Consider the following 23,258-nt stretch of genomic DNA (forward strand, 5'->3'; position numbering starts at 1 on the left):
TATTTAACCATGCACTTATATTAAAATCGCATACATTTTAAATTAAAACTTAAAATTGACAAAAACAGCAGACTCATACCCTTTCTTTTGCATAATTAAAATCTTTATACAATAAATCTTGCATGTCACAAAGAACTTGTTTTTCCACCTCCACGAATGAGACGAGTGTTGTTCATTATGTCGCCTTGTTGAAGTAAATTGTATTTTTCCTTGATTTAGGCTACCCCGGTCTTGAAGTAAAAAGATGACTGTGAAAAATAGTAGGCTAGTATTTAATTAAATGCATTTATGGTGAGATTACTACGTTTTATTTTATTAAATGCATTTATGACGAAATTACTACATTTTCATGTCAATCTGGTCAATCTGTATTCATTTTGACCACGAAACATGCGCTGTCACTTTAATTCAGCGCGTGCAGCACAGCAAAAATAGACTCGGTGCGGAAACGATCGCTGCACTGCTGTATACGCACTGCAACTGGAACGGATCGACGGACTGCAACCGCGTGCAGTGTGAAAGTCTGTATGCACCGCAGCTAACCTGTTAAGACTTCTATTTGAGAAAACAAAAATTCAAATTCAGAAGGAGATTTGTGCCAGTAGTGAAGTATTTTTTTTTTATTAAGTTGAATGAATTTCAAATTGTATCCATCACAGTTTTGTCTGTATAATTAAATTACATAATAAATACAAATATTGGTGTCAGGCTATATCCTACTGTAAGTCAGATATTATAAAACAGCTACTGTTTTTGGGAGCACACTCCAAATATTCACTCTAAAATTAATGTCTGGGCAAAAAAAGATCCAGAACCCAGATAGTTCATTTGTGTTATTATAGTAGTTTAAGCAGTGCATTTTTGTTATGCAGTGGTTATTTTTCATGTGTTATGTACTGTATAGTGGTCAGGGTTGGTGGTCTTGCTGGATAGACACACACTTGTACCTTGCTTGATATCAAACATTTGCCGTGAGTGTACACAAAATGGCAGCAGTACTGGAAATGCTGAACCCAAAAAAGACCAAACTGATGCAGAAAGACCTTGCACCAATATCTCGGTTCATGGGCCGGTCTGTCGATTTTTTTTTTTTTTTGATTTTTTTTTTTGACAAATGCATTACGCCGGCATAAAGACCCCAGATCAATTAAGAATGGGTCACCGATGTTTTCTGGGATGTATAATCGGCCCAAAAAGCATGTCAGTCTTCCAGATGACCAGTCCACTCCTTCCATATTTTCTTTCCTACTGTGGAAGTCAGTGGGGTCCATCAACTGTCTGGTTCTGACAAAATATCTTCTTTTGTGTTCAACAGAAGAGAGAAACAGGTTTGGAACAACATGAGGCTGAGTAAATGATGACAACATTTTCATTTTGGGTGAACTATCCCTTTAACCGACATCTTCAGTTTATGGTTCTGTCAGCGTAACCACCAACTCTCTGATCGCAAACAGGAAATTCTTTGTTACCTCGAGACAGAAACGCCAACTCTCTGATCGTAAAACAGGAAATTGATCGCAAAACAGTTTCTGCAACATTTGCTGTGTTCAGAAGAGCAATGAGCTGCCAATACAATCTCTTGTTTTTATTCCTCTGTGGCTTCGCTGCACTCTCTGGTAGGTTCTGACTTCATTTTGTATAGAAATATTTTAATAGACTGAAGTGGAGAAACAGTTTGTCTTATATATTTTGTAAATATATATTTTATAGTTGAGATCAAAAGTTGCGATCAAAATATTTTAAGAAACGTAATCCAAATTACACTGAAAAAAATGAGTCGTTGGATCAAAGTAAAAAAATTAACTTGTTACAAGTAATCGGTTTACTTTATCTCAACTTAAAAAAATTCATTTACTCAAATCACATTTCCATAGTCAACTTAAAGTAAAAATACTCTTTCAACCAAAGAGATATGTTTAATTAGCATTAAATTATAAATTATTATTTGGATTAACTTAATTTTTAACATTTTTATATATTAAATATCAAAATGAATACAAAATCAAATTACAAACATGAAATATCACCGAATTTTTGTCTGAAAAAATAAGCCTTTTACACTCTAGAATCAACATTTAACTGTTTATTTAGTGCAATCTTCCAACAAACTCACAGACACCAGAATTTCCACTTGTTAAAACATGTGATGAAGAATTCATTTGATTTACAAAAGTCAATACTGAAACCGTTTTAGTGCATGACTTAAAAAAAAAAAAAAAATACATTCAATAATAAAACCATCAACAATGTAATTTTGTACAACAAAAAAAACATCCATCAATAAATGTATACATCAATTCCATTTGCTATAGTAAAATTGTCACTTGACATTTCAGATTATCTTGCATTAAATTTAGGAATGTAACAGAAAACATTGAAAAGCCCTTAATATGGCATTGATAAATCATCCAGTGTAACATCAATTCATTGAAAAAACCACATTGAAACAAATCAACATTGAAAGCTCCTTAAAAGACATGACATGCAGGAACATTTAAAGGGTTAGTTCACCAAATTAAAATATTTTTAATGAGATCTGAGAGCTGTTAGGGTTAGGGTTACTCCTTCATAGGTTGCTATGTAATTTCATTCTGCCGGCCAAGACAAGTTAGTAAAGACATTGTTAAAATAGTCCAAGTGACTACAGTGGATCAATATTAAGTTTATCAAGCGACGAGAATACTTTTTGTGTACAAAAAAAAACAAACAAAACTTTCGACTTTATTCAACTATTAATTTTCTTGAGTTTGGGTCTTGAGTGAGTTCCCGAGAGCGCCACGACACAAGCGCGAGAACTGAGAAGATGACGCTCACGATGAGTGAGTAAATACCGACAGAATTTTCATTTTTGGATGAATTAACCCTTTAAAATCCATTTGCATCTTCACTATGTCCATGACATTTTTTTGAAAGGCCTCAAAGGTATATTTAAGTACTTCAGGATACCTCAAGTTCTCAGTACGTGATTCCAAACATCATGGCACAAGCAGATGCAACTGAGGACAACTCATGCAAAACCTCAATACCATCAATGACAATGCTGATGTCCAGGGGAGTGCTTAGACCATCACTTTCACAGAGCACAAAAACTGTTCTCTCTGTGCTTCATCTTTCTGGCCAATCTGAAAGACACACAATAAAAAAAAAAAAAAAAAAAAGGAAACAATTCTTACTCCGAGAGCTAATTCATAAATTCAACTGCTCTTACCAAAAAGAGACCAATTACTTACCGACCGTTATCTTCTGACTGGACTACAATGACTCCAAACTGTTGTCTCTCAACATCTGTATCTTAAAAAAAGACAAACACAGCAATCACCAACTTTCATAAAGAAAATTAAAATGCATGGATATGCTTTTGCACCTAAGAGCCAAAAATTGTGCAAGTTTAGATATTTATAAATAATACGTTAAATAAGTTGGTGTAATTTGAACGTTTATCAATAATTATTTTGAAAGTTGCAAAGATGTAATTTCATACAGATTTCATAAAATAATGTATTTTGTGTAACGTATTATGTAATAGGTCATTGCGTGCGTGTATGCATGTTTAAACTTTTATGACGTAATCGGAACCTACTGCAGTGTGTTAAAACTTCAACAACGTAATTGATCAATCAAGTATTTACCATATATTTATTCTTTTAAGGTTATACAGTAGTATGTATATATGAGGCTACTGTCACTTTAAGAATTAACACACATACCAACAAAGACAAACTCGATTTTTTGGCAAATGTTTAAGACACAACCAAATGTGTTAAAGTGAATACTTGGCAAGGTAGACATTTTCAGTTAAAATTAAATATCTATGACCATTCAAACGCCATATGACACTAAAAAGAACTCAATTCAGTGCTGTGCAACATATTGATAAAGTGTAAATTCTCTGATGTCCACTTTGAATTCAAACTTTGAATTATTTGATTAAACACGTTTGCATTAATCAGTTAACTGATCCTCATGTGATTATAAATGTATGATAGAAACAAACTTAACTTAATTTGTAAGATTACTCACCATATGTAATTTTGGGTCCACCATGAGGTTATCCTGCAGCAAAAGAAGATGATGGTCGAGAAGAATTTTGTCCGTGCGTGGTCGTCCGTGGTCACTCACGTGGCTTAAACAGAATGCAAACTTGTCATTTGATTTGAAGCATAATCACACCAACTTAACTGTTGCTTGACTCATTTTAAAGTATTAACCACTCTTGCTACTTTATTTTTCTCATTCACTAATGTTTCTACATCAATCAAATGTCAGAAACTTATGCAATCCACTCAATGAACGAAATGTATACACGCAATGTACTATAACGTTACAATCTCTACCGATAGTAACAATTATATACTATTTTAAGGTTTTTCCTGTATCAAAATGAGTTGAAGGTGGTAAAATCCTGCTTGGAAAATAGGTATCTGAACTTGGGCTGTCACGATTATTAAATTTGGTAGACGAGGAGTTTTTACCGCGACGCGCTGTTTGAATGCTGAATGGATCAAATGATTGACAGCTGCAACGGAGGGAAGACGAGTTTGCGCAAACTTTAATTTAACGATGTAAAATTTCTTCTGTCCCTCACAACAATATATGAAATGGCTTTACACCACTTAAATCATTATATTAGAATTTGTGAATGATTGAGTAACAATATTTCTGATTATTTATCGCGACAGGCCTAATCTAAGCCTGTCTGAGTTTTGAGGACAGCCGGATCGGGAACGCCATTTGACGGAGGCGGTCGCCTTGTAATTCTCAATGCAGGAAAAACCCAAATAAATAATGTAATTAAAAGTCCACAAATTATCTAACGTTACTAACGTTACTTAAGTATCTATTAATGGCTATCCATCGTTACTAGGCCTAACAGTTAACGTTATAGCTAACATTAACTGTACACTTGAAATATCAGATGACTCTGACCAAAATAAAACAGATATTCAACCAAACACATGCATGAATGCATTGAATTCTACTTTAATATTATAGAAATGTATATTAACGGCGATAAAACTTAATGAAAACTTATTTTTAGGATTACTCACCAATACTGTGGATCCGAAACGGTCTTCATACAGCAAAACAAGATGGCGGCCGAACAGAAAATTCTCGATCCAAGCTTGATGACATCAGTAGTCACGTGGTTTGGACGTGGACGTAAAATTGTAATTTGATTTAAAGCAATTAGTTTAAATTACACCCAAATTTTTTTTTTTACTTCATGACAACTAAACTCAATTACATTAGACCAACGACAAGCCAGAAAAGTGAATGTATTGAGTCAGATCAAGTATAAAAAGTTCTTTAAACTAATGACAAGCCATATGCACTTTTTAGAGTGTAACATTTGTTTTCATGCAAACTGCATTATAATAACTCTAAAATGGATCTAACATCTAAATTGTCAGAAAAATTAGTTAAGGCCATTTTTAGTGTCAGATCAAGAAAAATATGTCCATGAAGCAACAAATGCTCTTATACTGTAGTTTTTGGACACTTTTAAATGCAAATCTATGACGTTTACATGCAAACTGCTGCAATGAGTGTTTGTTCGTGTCGGTCTTTAATAGAAGACAATCACAGAAAGTCGAACATTTAGATATGTAGTCAAATTATAGAGTTACAATAAAGGTTCTTTATTGGACTTTGCTTCTGAAGAACATTTAAACATCAATGGAATCTTTCCATTCCACAAAAAGTTATTTGAAGTGGAAAAATGTTATTTAGATTATTAAAAGGTTCTTTAGATTATTAAAATGTTCTTCGAAATAAGAAAGCAATGGTTCTTTTTAGAGTTTTTGACTGAAATGGAGACCCAAAATGTTTTTTTCTATCGCTGCTGAAACTGCCTTTACTTTCATAGTTCAGCACAAAGTCTGTATTTCAGGAACTATTTTGAGTCTTGTTTTATCAAGCACTGATTTGTTGATTTCAAACATCTAGTTCAAAACAGTCTGAAATTATAAGAATTTGTGAAGTTTCAATGTCATATATTTTTTTTGTTATTATATAACAAAGGCAGATTTTAACTGAACGGTTTCTTTATAGATATATAAATGTCAGGTCAGGGCATATGTGTTGTAATTTTACACAAATTTAAGTTCTGTTGGCCATAACAATGGTTTGGTATTTTTAAGTTACCTTTTACCTTTCAGCTGTTTTTATAATAATTTTGCTGTTTAAGTTCTGATTTAATAGGCACTTACGCAAATTCCCTTTTGTGACAACTTACCCCGTACAGTGCGATGACAGATCCTGTTGTTGTTGTTATTGGAGTCAGTGTGTGTTAAAGGTGCTCTAAGCGATGTCACGCGTTTTTTAGGCCAAAACATTTTTTGTCACATACAGCAAACACCTCCTCACCATCGCCTGTCCCCTGAACACACTGTAAAAAAACACGGCCTCTGTAGACAGCCCAGGGGGCTGTTCCATAAATCAAGATTAGAGTATAAGCCAGGCTTATTTCGGTTAGTCAGGCTTATTTTTGATAGATTCGGTTTCATAAAGCAAACTTAAAATAGTTCAAACTCAGTTACCCTGGCAACTTATGCTGGGAAACTAGCCTGGTCCAGGGCAGGCTAACTGTCAGGCTAAGCCTCAGTTGTTACACAGATCCTCTAACACTGACCAATAGGAACACGACGATATTACCACTGACACTCTCTCATACCATTATTGGACTTTATTAACCACTATTAGTCCAAAAATAAATACACAGTATACAGAAAATCAACTTAAATAAGGCTACAATGATGAATTAGACAATATAGACCTATATATATATATATAGATAGATAGATAGATAGGCCTAAATACAATATATGTACTACAGGTTTTTTTACTGGCTGAATGTTTTGTGCCCAAGATTTAATTAGATTGTTTTAAAGATTTATGAATACATTTCTCTCTGGTTTTGTTTGGCAGCTGTAGTACATGTTTATGATTAGAAGAACATTAGAACACAATATGAAAAAAGCTTTGTAAAGCAGAAGTTAAAACCACAAAATTAAAAATAAATAATTACAAAAGCAGAGTATAAATTTTAACTGGTAAGATGAATCTGAGCTTTGTAATTGACAGTATATTAGCCTACATTTGATTTACCCCATTACAATAGTTATTACCCCTTTACAGTTATTGCTATCATAAAAATACACACAGGTTTAAAATTCTAAATAAGGCACATCTAATGTCCAAATAACAAATATTTTAGTATATATATATATATATATATATATATATATATATATATATATATATATATATATATATATATATATAATAATGTACTTTATTATGTCTTTCAATTCAAACACATTTAACACAATTATACAAATTGACAGTTCCTTTAAAGACATCATATTTTCCCCCAATAAATATTCCTTATTTTTCCTTCTACTTTTTTTCTTTTGTGATAATACCCACCAACACATAGCCTAAAAACACACATGATTAGAACAATAACCAAAAAGTACATAGACACTTTTACATATGATTTAAGGGGAAAAAGACAAAAAACAATAAATAAATAGTAATAAAAATTTAACATTAACATATTTATATCAAACTCTTATAATGACACATAATTCCTAATAGTTATTCAAGTAATATTATTTGAATATCAAATATTCAATATTAAATAAGTAAATAAATAAAATAACAAATAACTAGAAATAAAAGGGAGGGAGGGTTATATAAAAATGTAGTTAATGTATATATTCCTTTATTTAATGGAATATTCTTTGATTTTAGAGTTGCACATATCTTTTCAAAATGTATACATTTGCTCTTAATTTAATGTTATCCTCTCCATAATGTACTTTAGACTAAATCTAAATCTACTCATTTAAAACTGGGGATTCTTGCTTTCTCCAAAAAAATATTGCATTAAAAGCTGTAATTCTCAGCATTCTAAATAAGTATACATCATCTTTATTAAGTAGCATAGGTCCTATACCCAAAACTATATTTTGTATCTTTATATATTTAGTTTCTTAAAAAAAATCTTCCCTGAATTATAGGCTACTTCACTGAAGTACTTCTGTTCGCTAGAAGTTCACTGCAACTTATGGGACATGTCACAAACGCATAAAACAGCACAAAATATACGCTGTTTGATGGTGGATCGATTTGATCTACGATCGACCTCTAGGGCTGCTTAAGAAACGCGTGCACACGCAATTATCTAGACTAGATAAACCTGGATCAAATTAGTGAGATTGCGTGAGCTTCAATTACCTTTTATGGAACCACTTTAGCCCCAACTCATTTGTTAGGCTCATTCAAGTCCGGTTTTGGAGTTTAATCCCCACTTTTCTAAGCGGCTTTTATGGAACAGCCCCCTGGCTCCACAAACGGCAACAAAAACAAACTGGGCTCACCCGCAACATGAAACATAACAAACTGTTCCAGCCAATAACCAACAAGATAAATTTGCGGTGTGGTTTGGGGGGTTAGTGCGCGGATGAGGAGGAGGGGAGGGTCTAGCTAGCCTCCGTTTTGTTTGACAATACTTTAAACGTCAACAAGAAGTGATGTAACCCAACATCACTTAGAGCACCTTTAAATTAACTTTTTTATGGCGGGAATATAATATTGAACTGTGTTGTCTAAGGTTAGTGTCTGAACCAAAATTGACTTTGAAATTGAAAAGAAACCCACTCTGAGAATTATTCATTCTCTGTTTTTACGCTTTTTCCTCATAGTACCCAGGGGGCAAAACACCTGTTTTTTAGGAAATCAGACATGGGCTGCTGTAAAAGGTTGTCATATAAAAATGAAATCTATGATGTCTGAGGATCACAACCTGGGTGGACAACCCGGTCAACAAACTGCTGGAAACTTGTAATTAGGGTCAAAACAATGCTGCCTCAAATTCTGCTTTAACTCCCCGGAATCACCCAAACATGCTAAAAAAGGTTTAATTATATTCATGAATCCTGAGTCATATCTCCCTGATACTTTATGCTAGAAACAAACTGAGCACATCTTTCAAAAGAGTGGAAGATAAGCTTCTATCTGATGACTTGATTGTACATGTAATTAGAAGGTAAGAGTTAACAATGCCTCTTAATTCATAGGTAGGCAAAAAAAGAAAAAGAAAAAAATATTGAACATTCCATTTGTAATCGGTAGCATTCTTTTGCCTTTGTTGTTGTTAAAATAAACAAATTACCATGTGAAGTTAACTTTTACTAGATGAAATCATATTTTGATCATTTTCACTAACCAGACAGTCCTCATGGCCCATAACACATTTAGAGGGAATTCAATTTCAAGCCTATAATAGCCTGTCAATTCAAACAAGATCCAAGAAAGAAGTTTACCATTAACTGATGTTAATTGTATACTGCTCTGTTTCTGTATGTACAGTATATCGTTTGCATATTTATGCAATATCTATTATTTGTATTGCAATGTCTAGTATTTCTAATATTCTTTCACACGTGGGATAGCTTTATTTATTCTATCGAAATAAAAAAAAAAAGGGATTTGAGGATTTTGGGTTAGGCTGGTTACTGTTCAATCCAGGTGTTTGGAGTGTGAGACAAAGGTACTGACAACTAAATGTTGAAAGACTAAAACACACAGGAGTCATGTGTGGAGTAGGGTTAAAAGTATTTACTGATTAAAACGGTTACATTAAGTAGCAATTTGTACCAAAAAAAAAAAAAAAAAACCGATTAATGAAACAGACAAACAGATTACAATTCAGGGTGATAACTAATTTCTGTAATGATGTTTATACAATTTGTTTAGCTGTTTCCGGAGTCACTGCTGCTGTCGCTGCTCTCTAGTGTTTCAGCATGCTGTGTCCTACTACATTTGGTTGACAACCTTTAACCAGAGATGGGCACAAATACATCAAATGTATTTAATTACAAATAACAAATACTTACTCATCCAATGTATTTAAATAAAATACAAAAAATACTGCTGTGAAAAAGTATTTAATTAAAATACAAGTAATTTGTAATTTCAAAATACAAAAATACAAAAAAATGTACAGTCTTCTGTAGTGTAAGTGTGGCGTTATATACATGTAAGAGTCTAGAATATTGCAATATCATTGTTTAGTGCAGAAGATGCGCTTTTAACGTACATGTTGCCACATACTGTCATAATAAAAGATAATTACGCATATAACACTATATTTGTATTATATTACACAAAAACTAGTTAACGCTGCTGTGAGGGTGTTTCTAATAGCGCGGCTGTGACAAAGGTGACAACTTTCTCTCTTCCGACTGCCATTATCTATTTTTTTTACTCTTTTTGAAAGTTGTGAAAACGCTGTTTTGGCGTTTTTCTTTTGCTATTTGAGCAAATTGGAACACAAAAAAATATATTTAATGTAGTCTTTCATTCACTGCTATAGAAGTTAACCCAACTATGATGCCTTCCACTTCTGAGAAACCCAGAAATGTGAACAGGGTCAATAGGATGTGTCACATCACGTAATTTACTTGCCAAAAACTGTGATAGGCAATTTGGTAGTCCTATTTGTATTTTATGTCTATGGTCCTAGGGATAGTTCACCCAAAAATGAAAATTAGCCCATGATTTACTCACCCTGACGTCATCCTATAGGTGTATATGACTTTCTTCTTTCAGAAGAATACAATCAGAGTTATATTAAAAAGTGTCCTGGCTCTTCCAAGCTTTATAATGACAGTCAGTGGGTATATTTTTCATCAAAGTGCCTCTATCCATCATAAAAGTGCATCTATCCATCATAAAAGTGCATTTATCCATCATAAAAGTGCGTCTATCCATCATAAAAGTGCATCTATCCATGATAAAAGTGAATTTATCCATGATAAAAGTGCATTTGTCCATCATAAAAGTGCATTTATCCATCATAAAAGTGCATCTATCCATCATAAAAGTGCATCTATCCATCTATCTATCCTATCTAGACTCTTACATGTATATAACGCCACACTAACACTACAGAAGACTGTACATTTTTTTGTATTTTTGTATTTTCAAATGACAAATTACTTGTATTTTAAGTAAATACTTTTTTCACAGCAGTATTTTGTATTTTATTTAAATACATTGGATGAGTAAGTATTTGTTATTTGTAATGAAATACTTTTTGATGTATTTGTGCCCATCTCTGGTTAAAGGTTGTCAGAAGAACTGCTCATGCTACATAGGATGCCGTTGCCAGGGGTTGGCAACCAAATGTAGTAGGACACAGCATGCTGAAACACTAGAGAGCAGCGACAGCAGCAGTGACTCCGGAAACAGCTAAACAAATTGTATAAACATTATTACAGAAATTAGTTATCACCCTGAATTGTAATCTGTTTGTCTGTTTCATTAATTGTTTTTTTTTTTTTTTTTTTTTTTTGGTACAAATTGCTACTTAATGTAACAGTTTTAATCAGTAAATACTTTTAACCCTACTCCACACATGACTCCTGTGTGTTTTAGTCTTTCAACATTTAGTTGTCAGTACCTTTGTCTCACACTCCAAACACCTGGATTGAACAGTAACCAGCCTAACCCAAAATCCTCAAATCCTTTTTTTTTTATTTCGATAGAATAAATAAAGCTATCCCACTTGTGAAAGAATATTAGAAATACTAGACATTGCAATACAAATAATAGATATTGCATAAATATGCAAACGATATACTGTACATACAGAAACAGAGCAGTATACAATTAACATCAGTTAATGGTAAACTTCTTTCTTGGATCTTGTTTGAATTGACAGGCTATTATAGGCTTGAAATTGAATTCCCTCTAAATGTGTTATGGGCCATGAGGACTGTCTGGTTAGTGAAAATGATCAAAATATGATTTCATCTAGTAAAAGTTAACTTCACATGGTAATTTGTTTATTTTAACAACAACAAAGGCAAAAGAATGCTACCGATTACAAATGGAATGTTCAATTTTTTTTTTTTTTTTTTGCCTACCTATGAATTAAGAGGCATTGTTAACTCTTACCTTCTAATTACATGTACAATCAAGTCATCAGATAGAAGCTTATCTTCCACTCTTTTGAAAGATGTGCTCAGTTTGTTTCTAGCATAAAGTATCAGGGAGATATGACTCAGGATTCATGAATATAATTAAACCTTTTTTAGCATGTTTGGGTGATTCCGGGGAGTTAAAGCAGAATTTGAGGCAGCATTGTTTTGACCCTAATTACAAGTTTCCAGCAGCTTGTTGACCGGGTTGTCCACCCAGGTTGTGATCCTCAGACATCATAGATTTCATTTTTATATGACAACCTTTTACAGCAGCCCATGTCTGCTAAACCCCCTTTGCCCCCTGGGTATAGTGAACCAAACATGAGCAGTTGAACCCTGTTGAGTTTTATTAAATACTAATCTAATTTTATTCATTATAGTCTCAACAGAGACATGTGGAAAAGATCTACTAGAGGGAACATTCTGCATCATTAAGCTGACAACAAGAAACAATGAGAAACCTTCTGAGATTAGATGGGTCCATGACACACGTGGCATCGTTTTTCGCAGGAAAGGTGGGACTATCAAAGAACAATCTGAAGGTTTATCTATGGAAGAAGATGGATCATTGAGATTTTTAAGTGTTAGTCTGAACGACACGGGCACATATATATTCAACGCATATAATGCTGCTGGTACAGAGCTTGGTAAAGGAGAAGTGGAAATTAAAGTATATGGTAAGATGACAAACATTTCTACCCTTCCAACACAATAATAATAACAAAATCAGACTGTATATTTCTATAGTTGTTACAGTAGAAAATAACCACCATGTTTCTGAAACAGAAAAGGCCCCTAAACCTGCTGTGAAGTTCAGCTGCACAAAAGATGGGAAAGCGACTCTCACTTGTGTCATCGGAGAAAGAAAAGATCTGACTCTATCCTGGTATAAAGAAGACAAAATGATCCAGAACAAAAAAAATCCTCAAGTCTTCTTGTCATCTACTCAAGTCCAGGAGAATAAACCGTACTCATGCGAGGCACACAATCCTGTCAGCAAAGGCAAAAGTGAGAGTGTTACAGTATCATGTAAGTTCTTTTTATTTCACATGCTTTTTATTCTTGAAATTGTTAAAAATGCTCTTTTGTTTTCTTTAAGGAAACATATCTACTGTAAATCTAGAACTTTATGGGTTTGAACAGGCTTGACCTTAAATATTGATATAAAACGTCTCTGTTACATATGGTAACCCTCGTTCCCTGAGGGAGGGAACGGAGATGTACGTCGTGGTGATCGACGAATAGGAATCTCGCTAGAGAGGCCAATCTACTTCGAGTGAAACTAAACGAGCCAATGCATACTGGCGTGCAATCATTTGCATCAGCTGTGCAGCCTCGCAGCGCGGGTATTTAACGAGCAGCTGGTGCGATTACACTTCAGTTTTTTGCTAAGGAGCCGAGCCGGTGAGCTGGCTGCCCCGGCGGGTCGCAGCAGATGTGGCAACAGGACGTACGTCTCCATTCCCTCCCTTTAGGAAACGAGGGTTACCATATGTAACCGAGACGTTCCCTATCGTCCGGTCACTATGACGTACGTAGTGGTGATCGACGAATAGAAATCCCTACCAAAGCGCCACAGCTGCTGCCCTGCTGTGCTGCCCCGCCCATCCAGCGCCCTGTGTAAGCCTCCACAACTTCTTGCCTGGAAGGACGATAGGAGAGGGCTTACAACGAGAGTATTTGTCACTGTTGTTCCATGATAACCCATACAGTGAGATTATTGGATAACACTGGGAAAGCTTGCCCGATCTGAGGGAGGGGAACACTGCGGGAGCCACATTCTTAAGGAGAGTTATATGGGAACACACATATGGCCAGGGCTGGGTCTGCCTCCTCCAGGGGCAGCGCTTGCAGGTTCACTACCTGATCTCTAAAGGGAGTGGTAGGAACCTTGGGCACATAGCCAGGCCGTACAACATGGTTGTCACCCGGCCCGAACTCTAGGCACGATTCGTCGACCGAAAATGCTTGCAGGTCCCCTACCCTCCTGATCGAGGCCAGTTCAATCAGCAGCATAGTCTTCAAGGAGAGAAGCTTTAAGTCTGCTGACTGCAAAGGTTCAAAGGGAGCATCAAAGGGCGGCAGTGGCTCAGTGGTTCATGTAGATTGTCTACAAACCTGAAGGTTGGTGGTTCAATCCCCGGTTCCACCTAACCAAGTGTCGAGGTGTCCTTGAGAAAGACACCTAACCCCAGCTGCTCCCGACGAGCTGGATCGCCTTGCATGGCTGACACCGCCGTCGGTGTATGAATGAGTGAGTAATTGGGTGAATGTGAGGCAATATTGTAAAGCGCTTTGGTGGCCATTGGGTCTGTGAAAGCGCTATATAAATGCAGTCCATTTACCATTTATAGCATCCTGAAGTGCTCGAAGCACCAGGGAAAGGTCCCAAGAGGGTATGGAGGGGGGACGAGGAGGATTTAAACGTCTCGCCCTCCTAAGGAACCTGACGACCAGGTCGTGCTTTCCAACTGTTTTCCCATCTATGTGGTCATGATATGCTGAAATATCAGCAGCATGTACTTTGAGGGTGGAGGGAGACAGCCTTTGCTCCAACTCTTGCTGCAAGAAGGAAAGCACTGTCCCTCTCGAACATCTTCGGGGGTCCTCTCGGCGAGAGGAACACCATTCGACGAACAGGTTCCACTTCAAGGCGTACGCACATCTCGTAGACGGCACTCGCGCAGAAGTGATGGTGTAAAGTACCTCTGGGGGTAAGTCACCTAGAACCTCCGCGTTCCATCCAGGAACCAGACATGGAGTTTCCAGAGGTCTGGACGTGGATGCCATAAGGTGTCAGAAGGTCCTTCCTCAGAGGAATGGGCCAGGGAGGGACTGTCACGAAGAGCATAAGTTCTGGGAACTAGGTCCGGGTGGGCCAATAGGGAGCCACCAGAAGGACCTATTCCTTGTAGGCTCACTGGGGGAAACACATATTTGCGAAGGCCCCGGGGCCAGCTGTGTGCCAGTGCGTCCGTGCTGAGTGTTCCCTCGGTCAGGGAATAAAACAGCTGGCAGTGGGAGGTCTCTGAGGAGGCAAACAGGTCTACCTGAGCCAGCCCAAACTCTCTCCAAATCAGTTGCCATTCTCCCGGAAGCACAGCTTGGGATAGCTCGTCGGCCACACGCTTGAGCACCCTGGGGACATACATGGCTCGAAGTGACCTCAGATGCTTCTTACTCCAGAAGAGGAGATGGCGGGCAAGTTGCAACATGCGACGGGAGTGAGACCACCTTGTCGGTTGATGTACGCAATGGTCGCAGTGTTGTCCGTACGGACCAGCACATCTCTGCCCTGAAGTGGCCTTTTTAAGCGGCTGAGAGCGAGACGTACTGCAAGCAACTCGAGGCAGTTGATGTGCCAATGCAGTTGGGGGCCCGTCCACACCCCTGACACTGCATGCCCGTTGTACATGGCACTCCAGCCGGTGGCAGAGGCATCTGTGAATACCACAGTATGCCTGGACACCTGTTTCAAGGGGACTCCTGCCCAGGGAATGAGGGGTCTGACCATGGACTGAAGGTCTGGCGGCACTCCAGTGTGATTGCCACCCGGTGAGTGCCGTGATCTTTCAACAGTTAGTTGGGACTCGGCCGAGAATCCAGTGATGAAGCGGTCTCATATGGAGCAGTCCAAGCGGGGTTACCGCTGCTGCTGCTGCCATATGCCCCAGGATCCTCTGAAAGAATTTCAGTGGGACGGCCGTCCTGCCTTTGAACGTGTTCAAGTAGTTCAACACCAACTGAACATGCTGCTCTGTGAGGCGCGCTGTCTGAGCGACTGAATCCAACTCTATACCGAGAAAAGTGATCCTCTGCATGGGGGCGAGTTTGCTCTTTTCCCAGTTGACCTGAAGGCCCAGCTGGCTGAGGTGCCTGAGCACGAGGTCCCTGTGTTTGCATAACTGATCTCGAGAGTGTGCCAGTATGAGCCAGTCGTCGAGATAGTTGAGGATGCGAACGCCCTGTTCTCTCATGGGAACAAGGGCCCCCTCTGTGACGTTCGTGAACACACGGGGAGACAGGGACAGCCCGAAGGGCAGGACTTTGTACTGATATGCTCGACCCTCAAACGCAAAGCAAAGAAACGGCCTGTGTCGAGGAAGAATCGAGACATGAAAGTACGCGTCCATCAAGTCGATCGCTGCAACCAATCTCGTGGACGGATGCATTCGGAAATGCGTCTCTGCATGAGCATTTTGAACAGTAGCTTGTGAAGGCTCCAATTCAAAACTCGCAGATCCAAGATCGGTCGTAACCCACCACCTTTCTTGGGTACAATGAAGTAGGGACTGTAGTGTCCTGACCTCATATCGGCTAGAGGGACCGGCTCTATCATGTCCTTCGCCAGTAGGACCGTGATCTCCGCGCGCAAGACATGGGCATCGGCTGCTCTCACTGTAGTGGAGTGGATGGCCCGAAACTTGGGGGGATACCGGAGTCTGAGTGTGCTGAGCAACACTTACCTGGTTCCACGGGGCAGGAGGTGCAGGAGGCGGCTTGGTTGCATTCTCGAACCACACCCTGTTGCCTGCTGGCGATAGAAGAGGTGGATGAGAGTGGTGAGGATTCTCTCCTCCCACTGCTCTACTGGCCCTCTGCAGACCCAGGGATAGAGGAAGTGCTCTTTTTTTTTTTTTTTTTTTTTTTGTTGAGAATTTAGGAACCACTGTGACTCCAGTGGTGGAACACTCAAAAGATTCGTTCCCCGGCCCTCCACCGGGAGAGAGCAGCTCCACCCATCTCCGGGTCACCCATCTCAGGGGTGATTGTTTCACCGACTACTTAAACAGTGGCTGAGACGGGCGGTGTCATCCTCCTGCAGCAGACACAGTAGAGCAGGCTATGCCGGAGTGTTTTTTTTTTGCAGGGGATGACACCCTTGGCAATGAGTAGACTGAGGGGCGGCCCACGAGGCACTCTGGTGGTACGTCGGGGAAAGCGCTTCAGTCTGCTGCTGACTACGGAGAACTGCTTGGCCAATTCTCAACAGTGTTGCCGAAAAGGCCACCTTGTGAGATGGGAGCATCGAGAAAGCGTACTTTGACGACCTCTCGCACCTCTGCAAGGACAGCCAGGGGCGCTTCTGGACCACCAAGGTGGACATCGTCTGTCCGAGGGCCTCAACTCCCACTCAGAACTACCCTTGTGCAATAAGAGTGCCTTGGCCTGGCATGCAGGACAGAGGTGGCCCATCATCGAGGGTATGATGCTGTGACAACCCGCGCTGCAGCCCGGCAGCTCGACGGCACGCTGAGGAGCGAGAGACCCGTCGGGTTTTGCCGATGGAAGCTCTCGCCGATCTCCACGGTCTTATACACACAAGCAGCAGCTGGCCAACAACAGAGGGGACTCAACCTTTCCAGAGAAAGAAGAGTTGACCGGCGTGCCGAGGTGGTCATGTTCCCGTGCGAAAACTTGAACCACCCACGAACACAGTCTCACATGTTTCCCAGGCATGCGAGACAGTGATCGTTGCTGTCAGTGAGGACAGGAATCGACCGCAACTATAAACACGGGTGTTCAGCGCTCATGGAGCACCGTTGAAGTAATATTGAAATTTTAGTTTCAATATTACTTTAGCTCCACGCTTAATCTGACTCCAATTTCAAATGATAATCAAATGTAGATCTTTTTCTTATTAGAAAATAGTCATAATATAAATTATGAATTGATTTAGATCTTTGATTAACCTGAGTATCTCATAATTACAAATATTCGTTTATTAAGAACCCGGTGTCGCTTTGAGACGTCACGTCGCTCACAATCACAAACTAGCCAGTTCTGAAATAGTCAGAGGATGCAGTGCAAACTATTTTACCCAAAGCGGCCGCTCACTGCTGACTGGTGAGAACCCGGTGTCGCTTTGAGACGTCACGTCGCTCACAATCACAAACTAGCCAGTTCTGAAATAGTCAGAGGATGCAGTGCAAACTATTTTACCCAAAGCGGCCGCTCACTGCTGACTGGTGTAATTTTTTTAGTAGTTGTGAGCTTGCAACCTGCTATGTCAGTGATAGTCAGAAATCGGAAGGTCTCCTTAATGAAGTGCCCCATGCTCCATTCATAGTGTCATAGTGATCTATCCTGGACAGAGATTTGCGGAAACACCAGACTGCACTTTAATCTACTATTAATAATGATTTAAAAAAAAAAATGCAGAATAAATCAAGATGTAATATTTATTTGTCAGGTAAAATGTAGCATGCCAATTACACAAGTGATTAAAAGCCAATTCAGAAATAACTACATGACATAATTTACTCAAAGATGACTCTAAAAGCAAGCAATGCATTCCTGACAGAGACACACAGTGGTGTGTGAGTGTTTTCCAACAGGAAAACACTGAAACAGCACTGTATGAGGGATGATCCTGGTTAAAGGGTCCCAAAGACTGCTCTGTCACCTACCCTTAAAGGGCACCTATTATGCAAAATTCACTTTTACATGGTGTTTGAACATAAATGTGTGTTGGCAGTGTGTGTACAGAACCACCCTATAATGATAAAAATCCAACCAGTGTTTTTTTTTTTAAATCCCCAAAAATCATAAGCAGTGTCTCAGAACGAGCTGTTCTCAAAATCTATGCAATGTGACGTAGAATTGCACAAGCCCCATCCACGACTGTTGATTGACACTCCAGTTTGAGCATAGACCCGCCTTGAGTGAGCTAAACACAGTCCGGTGAGTCCGCCATTGTTTCGACGCTGGAGCAGCTGTAGAACGTCTCCTAAAGCGAGTGAGGTGTTTTGTTTTTTGGATGTTTGAATAAACATAGCAGTCTTCATTTACTCTCGTTGTTACTCGAGGATTGATCTGTACAACTCTCTCTCGTGAACTCCCAGCTTACAGTCTCCGGAGCGACAGGACTAAACATTACTGATCACGGCAGAAATGAAAGTGAGCGCGCACTTTATGACAGCTCGAGCTCATCGAGTCGTTTTACAGATATACAGTTTACCAGTTTATAAAGCACCCACTGAGAAAGGTGTGTATATATTTGTTTATTATTAGTTGTAACAAGTGTTTTGTGTACTTCGCTGTGTAACATTTTGTTCCATGATAATGAAAGAGAGAGAGAGAGAGAGAGAGAGAGAGAGAGAGAGAGAGAGAGAGAGAGAGAGAGAGAGAGAGAGAGAGTTTATTCTTACAGTGATTTTCTGCAGTAAAACTAACGCTTCATCTTTTGTGTGATGTACAGGGTGGGCCATTTATATGGATACACCGTAATAACATGGGAATCAAATCAAATCAAATCAAACTTTATTTCTATAGCACTTTACAGCAGCCACCAGGTGTCCAAAGTGCTTCACATAGTGCAAATATCGCAACATCCAACACAACACAACATTCAAAGAAAAAAGAAAAATATTAAAAGAAAACATGAAGCATAAATGTTACACAGCTACTGCATATCAAAAGCCTTTTTAAACAAATAAGTTTTAAGTTTTGCTTTAAAAAGGACAACATCTGTTATAGTACGCATGTCAGGTGGGAGCTTGTTCCAAAGTTTAGGGCCAGCTACAGCAAAGGCCCTATCGCCCCACTTTGTATACCTCGACTTAGGAACCTGTAAAATCCGTTGATCCGAAGACCGCAGCCGCCGATTTTGTCCACCCAAAGTTAAAAGCTCAGATATGTACTCGGGGGCTAACCCATTCAGAGCTTTAAAAACAAACAATAAAATCTTAAAATCAATTCTAAAACGCACTGGAAGCCAGTGCAGAGTAAATAAGACTGGAGTAATATGTGCTCTTCTAGGTGTACTTGTTAAAAAGCGTGCAGCAGCATTTTGTACAAGTTGCAGGCGTGAAAGGGATGTTTGACTCAGACCGACATAAAGAGCATTGCAATAATCAAGCCTCGAACTAATAAAGGCATGCACCGCTTTTTCCAAATCGCAGCTGCTAAGAAAAGGCTTTACTTTACTCAACAGACGGAGTTGGAAAAAAAACATTTTTACCACATTGCTAATCTGTTTTTCAAATTTCATGCTGCAGTCGAAAGTCACGCCCAGATTTCTCACAGATTGCTTGGCGCATGAAGTCAAAGCTCCCAAACTTAAATTCGAATTTACTGATCCGAATTTTGTATTGAAGACAATACATTCAGTCTTGTCATCATTTAACGTAAGGAAATTTTGAGAAAGCCACTGCCTGATATGGTTAATACAATTTTGCAAGCGGTTTAATGCGGTACTGTCATTTGATTTCATAGGGAGATAAATCTGCAGATCATCTGCATAACAGTGAAATGAAAAATTATGCTCATTTATTATAGCCCCTAGTGGCAACATATATAAAGAAAAAAGTGTGGGGCCCAGAATTGAACCTTGAGGCACGCCACAATAAAGGGGAGCAGATGATGATGAGTAATCTCCTATGCTGACAGAGAACCTCCTATTTGTCAAATAGGAGGTGAACCATTTAAGTGCAGAGCCTTGAATGCCTACACAGTGCTCAAGACGTGCAAGAAGAATTGAATGGTCCACAGTGTCAAAAGCTGCCGTTAAGTCAAGAAGCACTAACACCATAGGGTTTCCTGAATCTACAGACAGTGCTATATCATTTTGAACCCTTAACAGTGCAGACTCAGTGCTATGACGTGTTCTAAAACCAGATTGAAATTTCTCAAAAATAAAATTCTGTTGTAAAAAATCTTGTAATTGATTAAAAACAAGTTTTTCTAATACCTTCGACATAAAAGACAGATGTGAGACTGGTCTAAAATTCGACAAAACATTATGATCGAGATTAGGTTTTTTTATCAGGGGTCTGACCACGGCATGTTTGAACGCATCCGTGTGATAGAATCGCCAATTACTAGGGCAAAATCAACAGAATTCTCAGTGTATGTTTCACTGAGAGGGGAGAATCTATTTGAAGTTGTAATCGGAACGGAAGAGCGGTGTTTTGTCCCGTGACAAAACACTGTGCAGATTATGTTAAGTGTGCAGATTATGTTATTTCAACACCTAAATAAAATCTCACAAAAGTTTCAGTTTGGTCTGGTTTTGTTTTCGTTTTATTGACCATTTAAAGAAAATATACCAGGTTGATATTTTCACAACGTTACTAAAATGTTTTTTATTTGTAAGATAAAACTCTCATCCTGACTTTTCTCTCTGTTTCTGCCTGTTTTCTCTTTCTCCGGTCTTTAAAGCTGCATGGGTTGGTAGGGAGAGAAGTATTTGCCCCCTGGCGTTCCCCGACGAACCTACCTGCCGATTGTAATCATCGATAAGGGAGTGATCCAGGATGTCCCTAGCAGGCACCCAACTTCTCTCCTCCGGACGTAACCTTCCCAGTCCACCAAGTACTGTATTCTGAGTCCAGATTACGGTTTACCAAATATATAGGTTCCCCTTCTTCGAGTCGCGGCGTTGGGGGAACCGGGGCCGGCGAATTAATGTATGAATGAAACACGGGATTCATTTTTGATACATGGAAGGCAGGATGTATTCTCCTGTACGCCGGAGGAAGTTTGAGTTGGACTGTCACCGGACTAATTATCTTGGTGACAGGGAACGGGCCAATAAATTTGGGAGCTAACTTGTTAGATACGGAGCGGAGAGGAATGTTCTTGGTAGAAAGCCACACTTTTTGACCCACAACGTATACGGGAGGCTTTGACTGGTGGCGTTCAGTCTTAGCCTTGGTGCGTGCCCCCACCTGAAGAGGAGTCTCACGGGCTCTGCTCCAAGTGTGACAGCACCTCTGGACGAAGGCATGAGTGGAGGGGACCGTGACTTCGGATTCCAGACTGGGAAAAATAGGTGGCTGGTAACCTAAGCTACATTCAAACAGAGAGAGGCCTGTGGATGACACTGGTAACGAGTTATGAGCATACTCAACCATCGAGAGTTGCTGACTCCAGGAGGAAGGATTCTTGGATACCAAACATCGCAACACTCTCTCCAAATCTTGGTTGGCTCTCTCGGTTTGGCCATTGCTTTGGGGATGGAACCCCGAAGATAGACTGACAGTCTCACCCAGTAACTTACAAAACTCCTGCCAAAATTTGGACACAAATTGGGGTCCCCTGTCGGAAACCACGTCCATCGGGAGGCCATGTAGCCGAAAGACGTGATCTATGACAGTTACTGCTGTCTCCTTGGCAGAAGGTAATTTGGGCAAGGGAATAAAATGAGCCACCTTCGAGAACCGGTCCACTACGGTCAAAAGGACCGTTTTCCCCTGGGAGGGTGGGAGGGCGGTAATGAAATCTAGCGCTATGTGGGACCAGGGTCTCGAAGGGACAGACAGCGGTTGGAGTAGCCCATCTGGGGGTTGATTGGAAGTCTTACCAGTGGCACAAACCAAACAAGCCAAAACAAAATTGCGAATGTCGTGAGCCATCAATGGCCACCAGAATCGTTGCTTGACCCAAAAACTGGTGCGATTAACTCCTGGATGACACGCAACATTGGAACAATGCCCCCACTGAATAACGTCGGACTGTAACCCCTCCGGCACAAATAATCGATTCGGTGGGCAACCGGGCGGAGGCGTTACCCCTTTCTAAGGCCGTTCTGACCCTCGATTCGACCTCCCATGTCAGAGTGGAGACCACTAATGTCTCGGGTAAAATACACTCAGGAGTAGACGGGCGTTCGGAAGGATCAAAAATACGCGACAAAGAATCAGGTTTGACATTTTTGGAACCCGGGAGGTAAGAGAGAGAAAAATCAAATCGTCCGGAAAAAAAGTGCCCACCGAGCCTGCCTGGAGTTAAGTCTTTTAGCAGACCTGATATATTCCAGGTTCTTATGATCAGTCCAAACGACAAAAGGTACCCTCGACCCTTCTAACCAATGACGCCATTCTTCCAATGCTAACTTGACTGCCAACAACTCTCTGTTACCAATGTCATAATTACGTTCGGCAGGTGATAAACGATGGGACAAAAACACGCAGGGATGCATCTTGTCGTCTGTGAAAGAATGTTGAGATAGAACTGCACCTACCCCCACCTCTGACGCATCGACCTCCACCACAAACTGACGTGAAGGATCAGGGTCTATGAGAATGAGGGCCGAATCGAAGCAGCTCTTAAGTTTGGCAAATACAGCCTCAGCTGTATCGGACCACCTGAACGTCGTTCTGGGGGAGGTCAAGGCAGTCAGAGGCGTGGCTAGTTGGCTGAAATTGATAATGAAATGTCGGTTCCCCAGAAACCTCTGTAGGGCCTTACGGGAATCTGGACTTGGCCAATCTACCACAGCCTTAACCTTGTCAGGGTCCATACGTACTCCCTCAGACGAGA

General features: G+C 39.7%; 1 protein-coding gene across 6 annotated transcripts in view; it reads left to right on the top strand.

The window, feature by feature from the left end:
• The first annotated feature begins 1,494 nt into the window (after nucleotides 1-1,494).
• The window catches only part of LOC307146818 (CD48 antigen-like), a 122,194-nt gene continuing 100,430 nt past the window's right edge, over nucleotides 1,495-23,258 (top strand). For 4 of the 6 annotated variants that reach the window (XM_079851110.1, XM_079851113.1, XM_079851115.1 and 1 more), the window contains exons 1-3: nucleotides 1,531-1,616; nucleotides 12,374-12,670; nucleotides 12,780-13,022. In XM_079851110.1, the coding sequence (XP_079707236.1) occupies nucleotides 1,559-1,616; nucleotides 12,374-12,670; nucleotides 12,780-13,022 (598 nt within the window). In that variant the 5' untranslated portion in view covers nucleotides 1,531-1,558. Of the gene's footprint in view, nucleotides 1,617-11,135; nucleotides 11,271-12,373; nucleotides 12,671-12,779; nucleotides 13,023-23,258 lie in introns of all 6 variants that reach the window. The other 2 variants (XM_079851117.1, XM_079851114.1) reach the window with 2 other exon arrangements.

The sequence above is a fragment of the Squalius cephalus genome, assembly GCF_949319135.1.
Source record: "Squalius cephalus genome assembly, chromosome: 2".
Lineage (NCBI taxonomy): Eukaryota > Metazoa > Chordata > Actinopteri > Cypriniformes > Leuciscidae > Squalius > Squalius cephalus.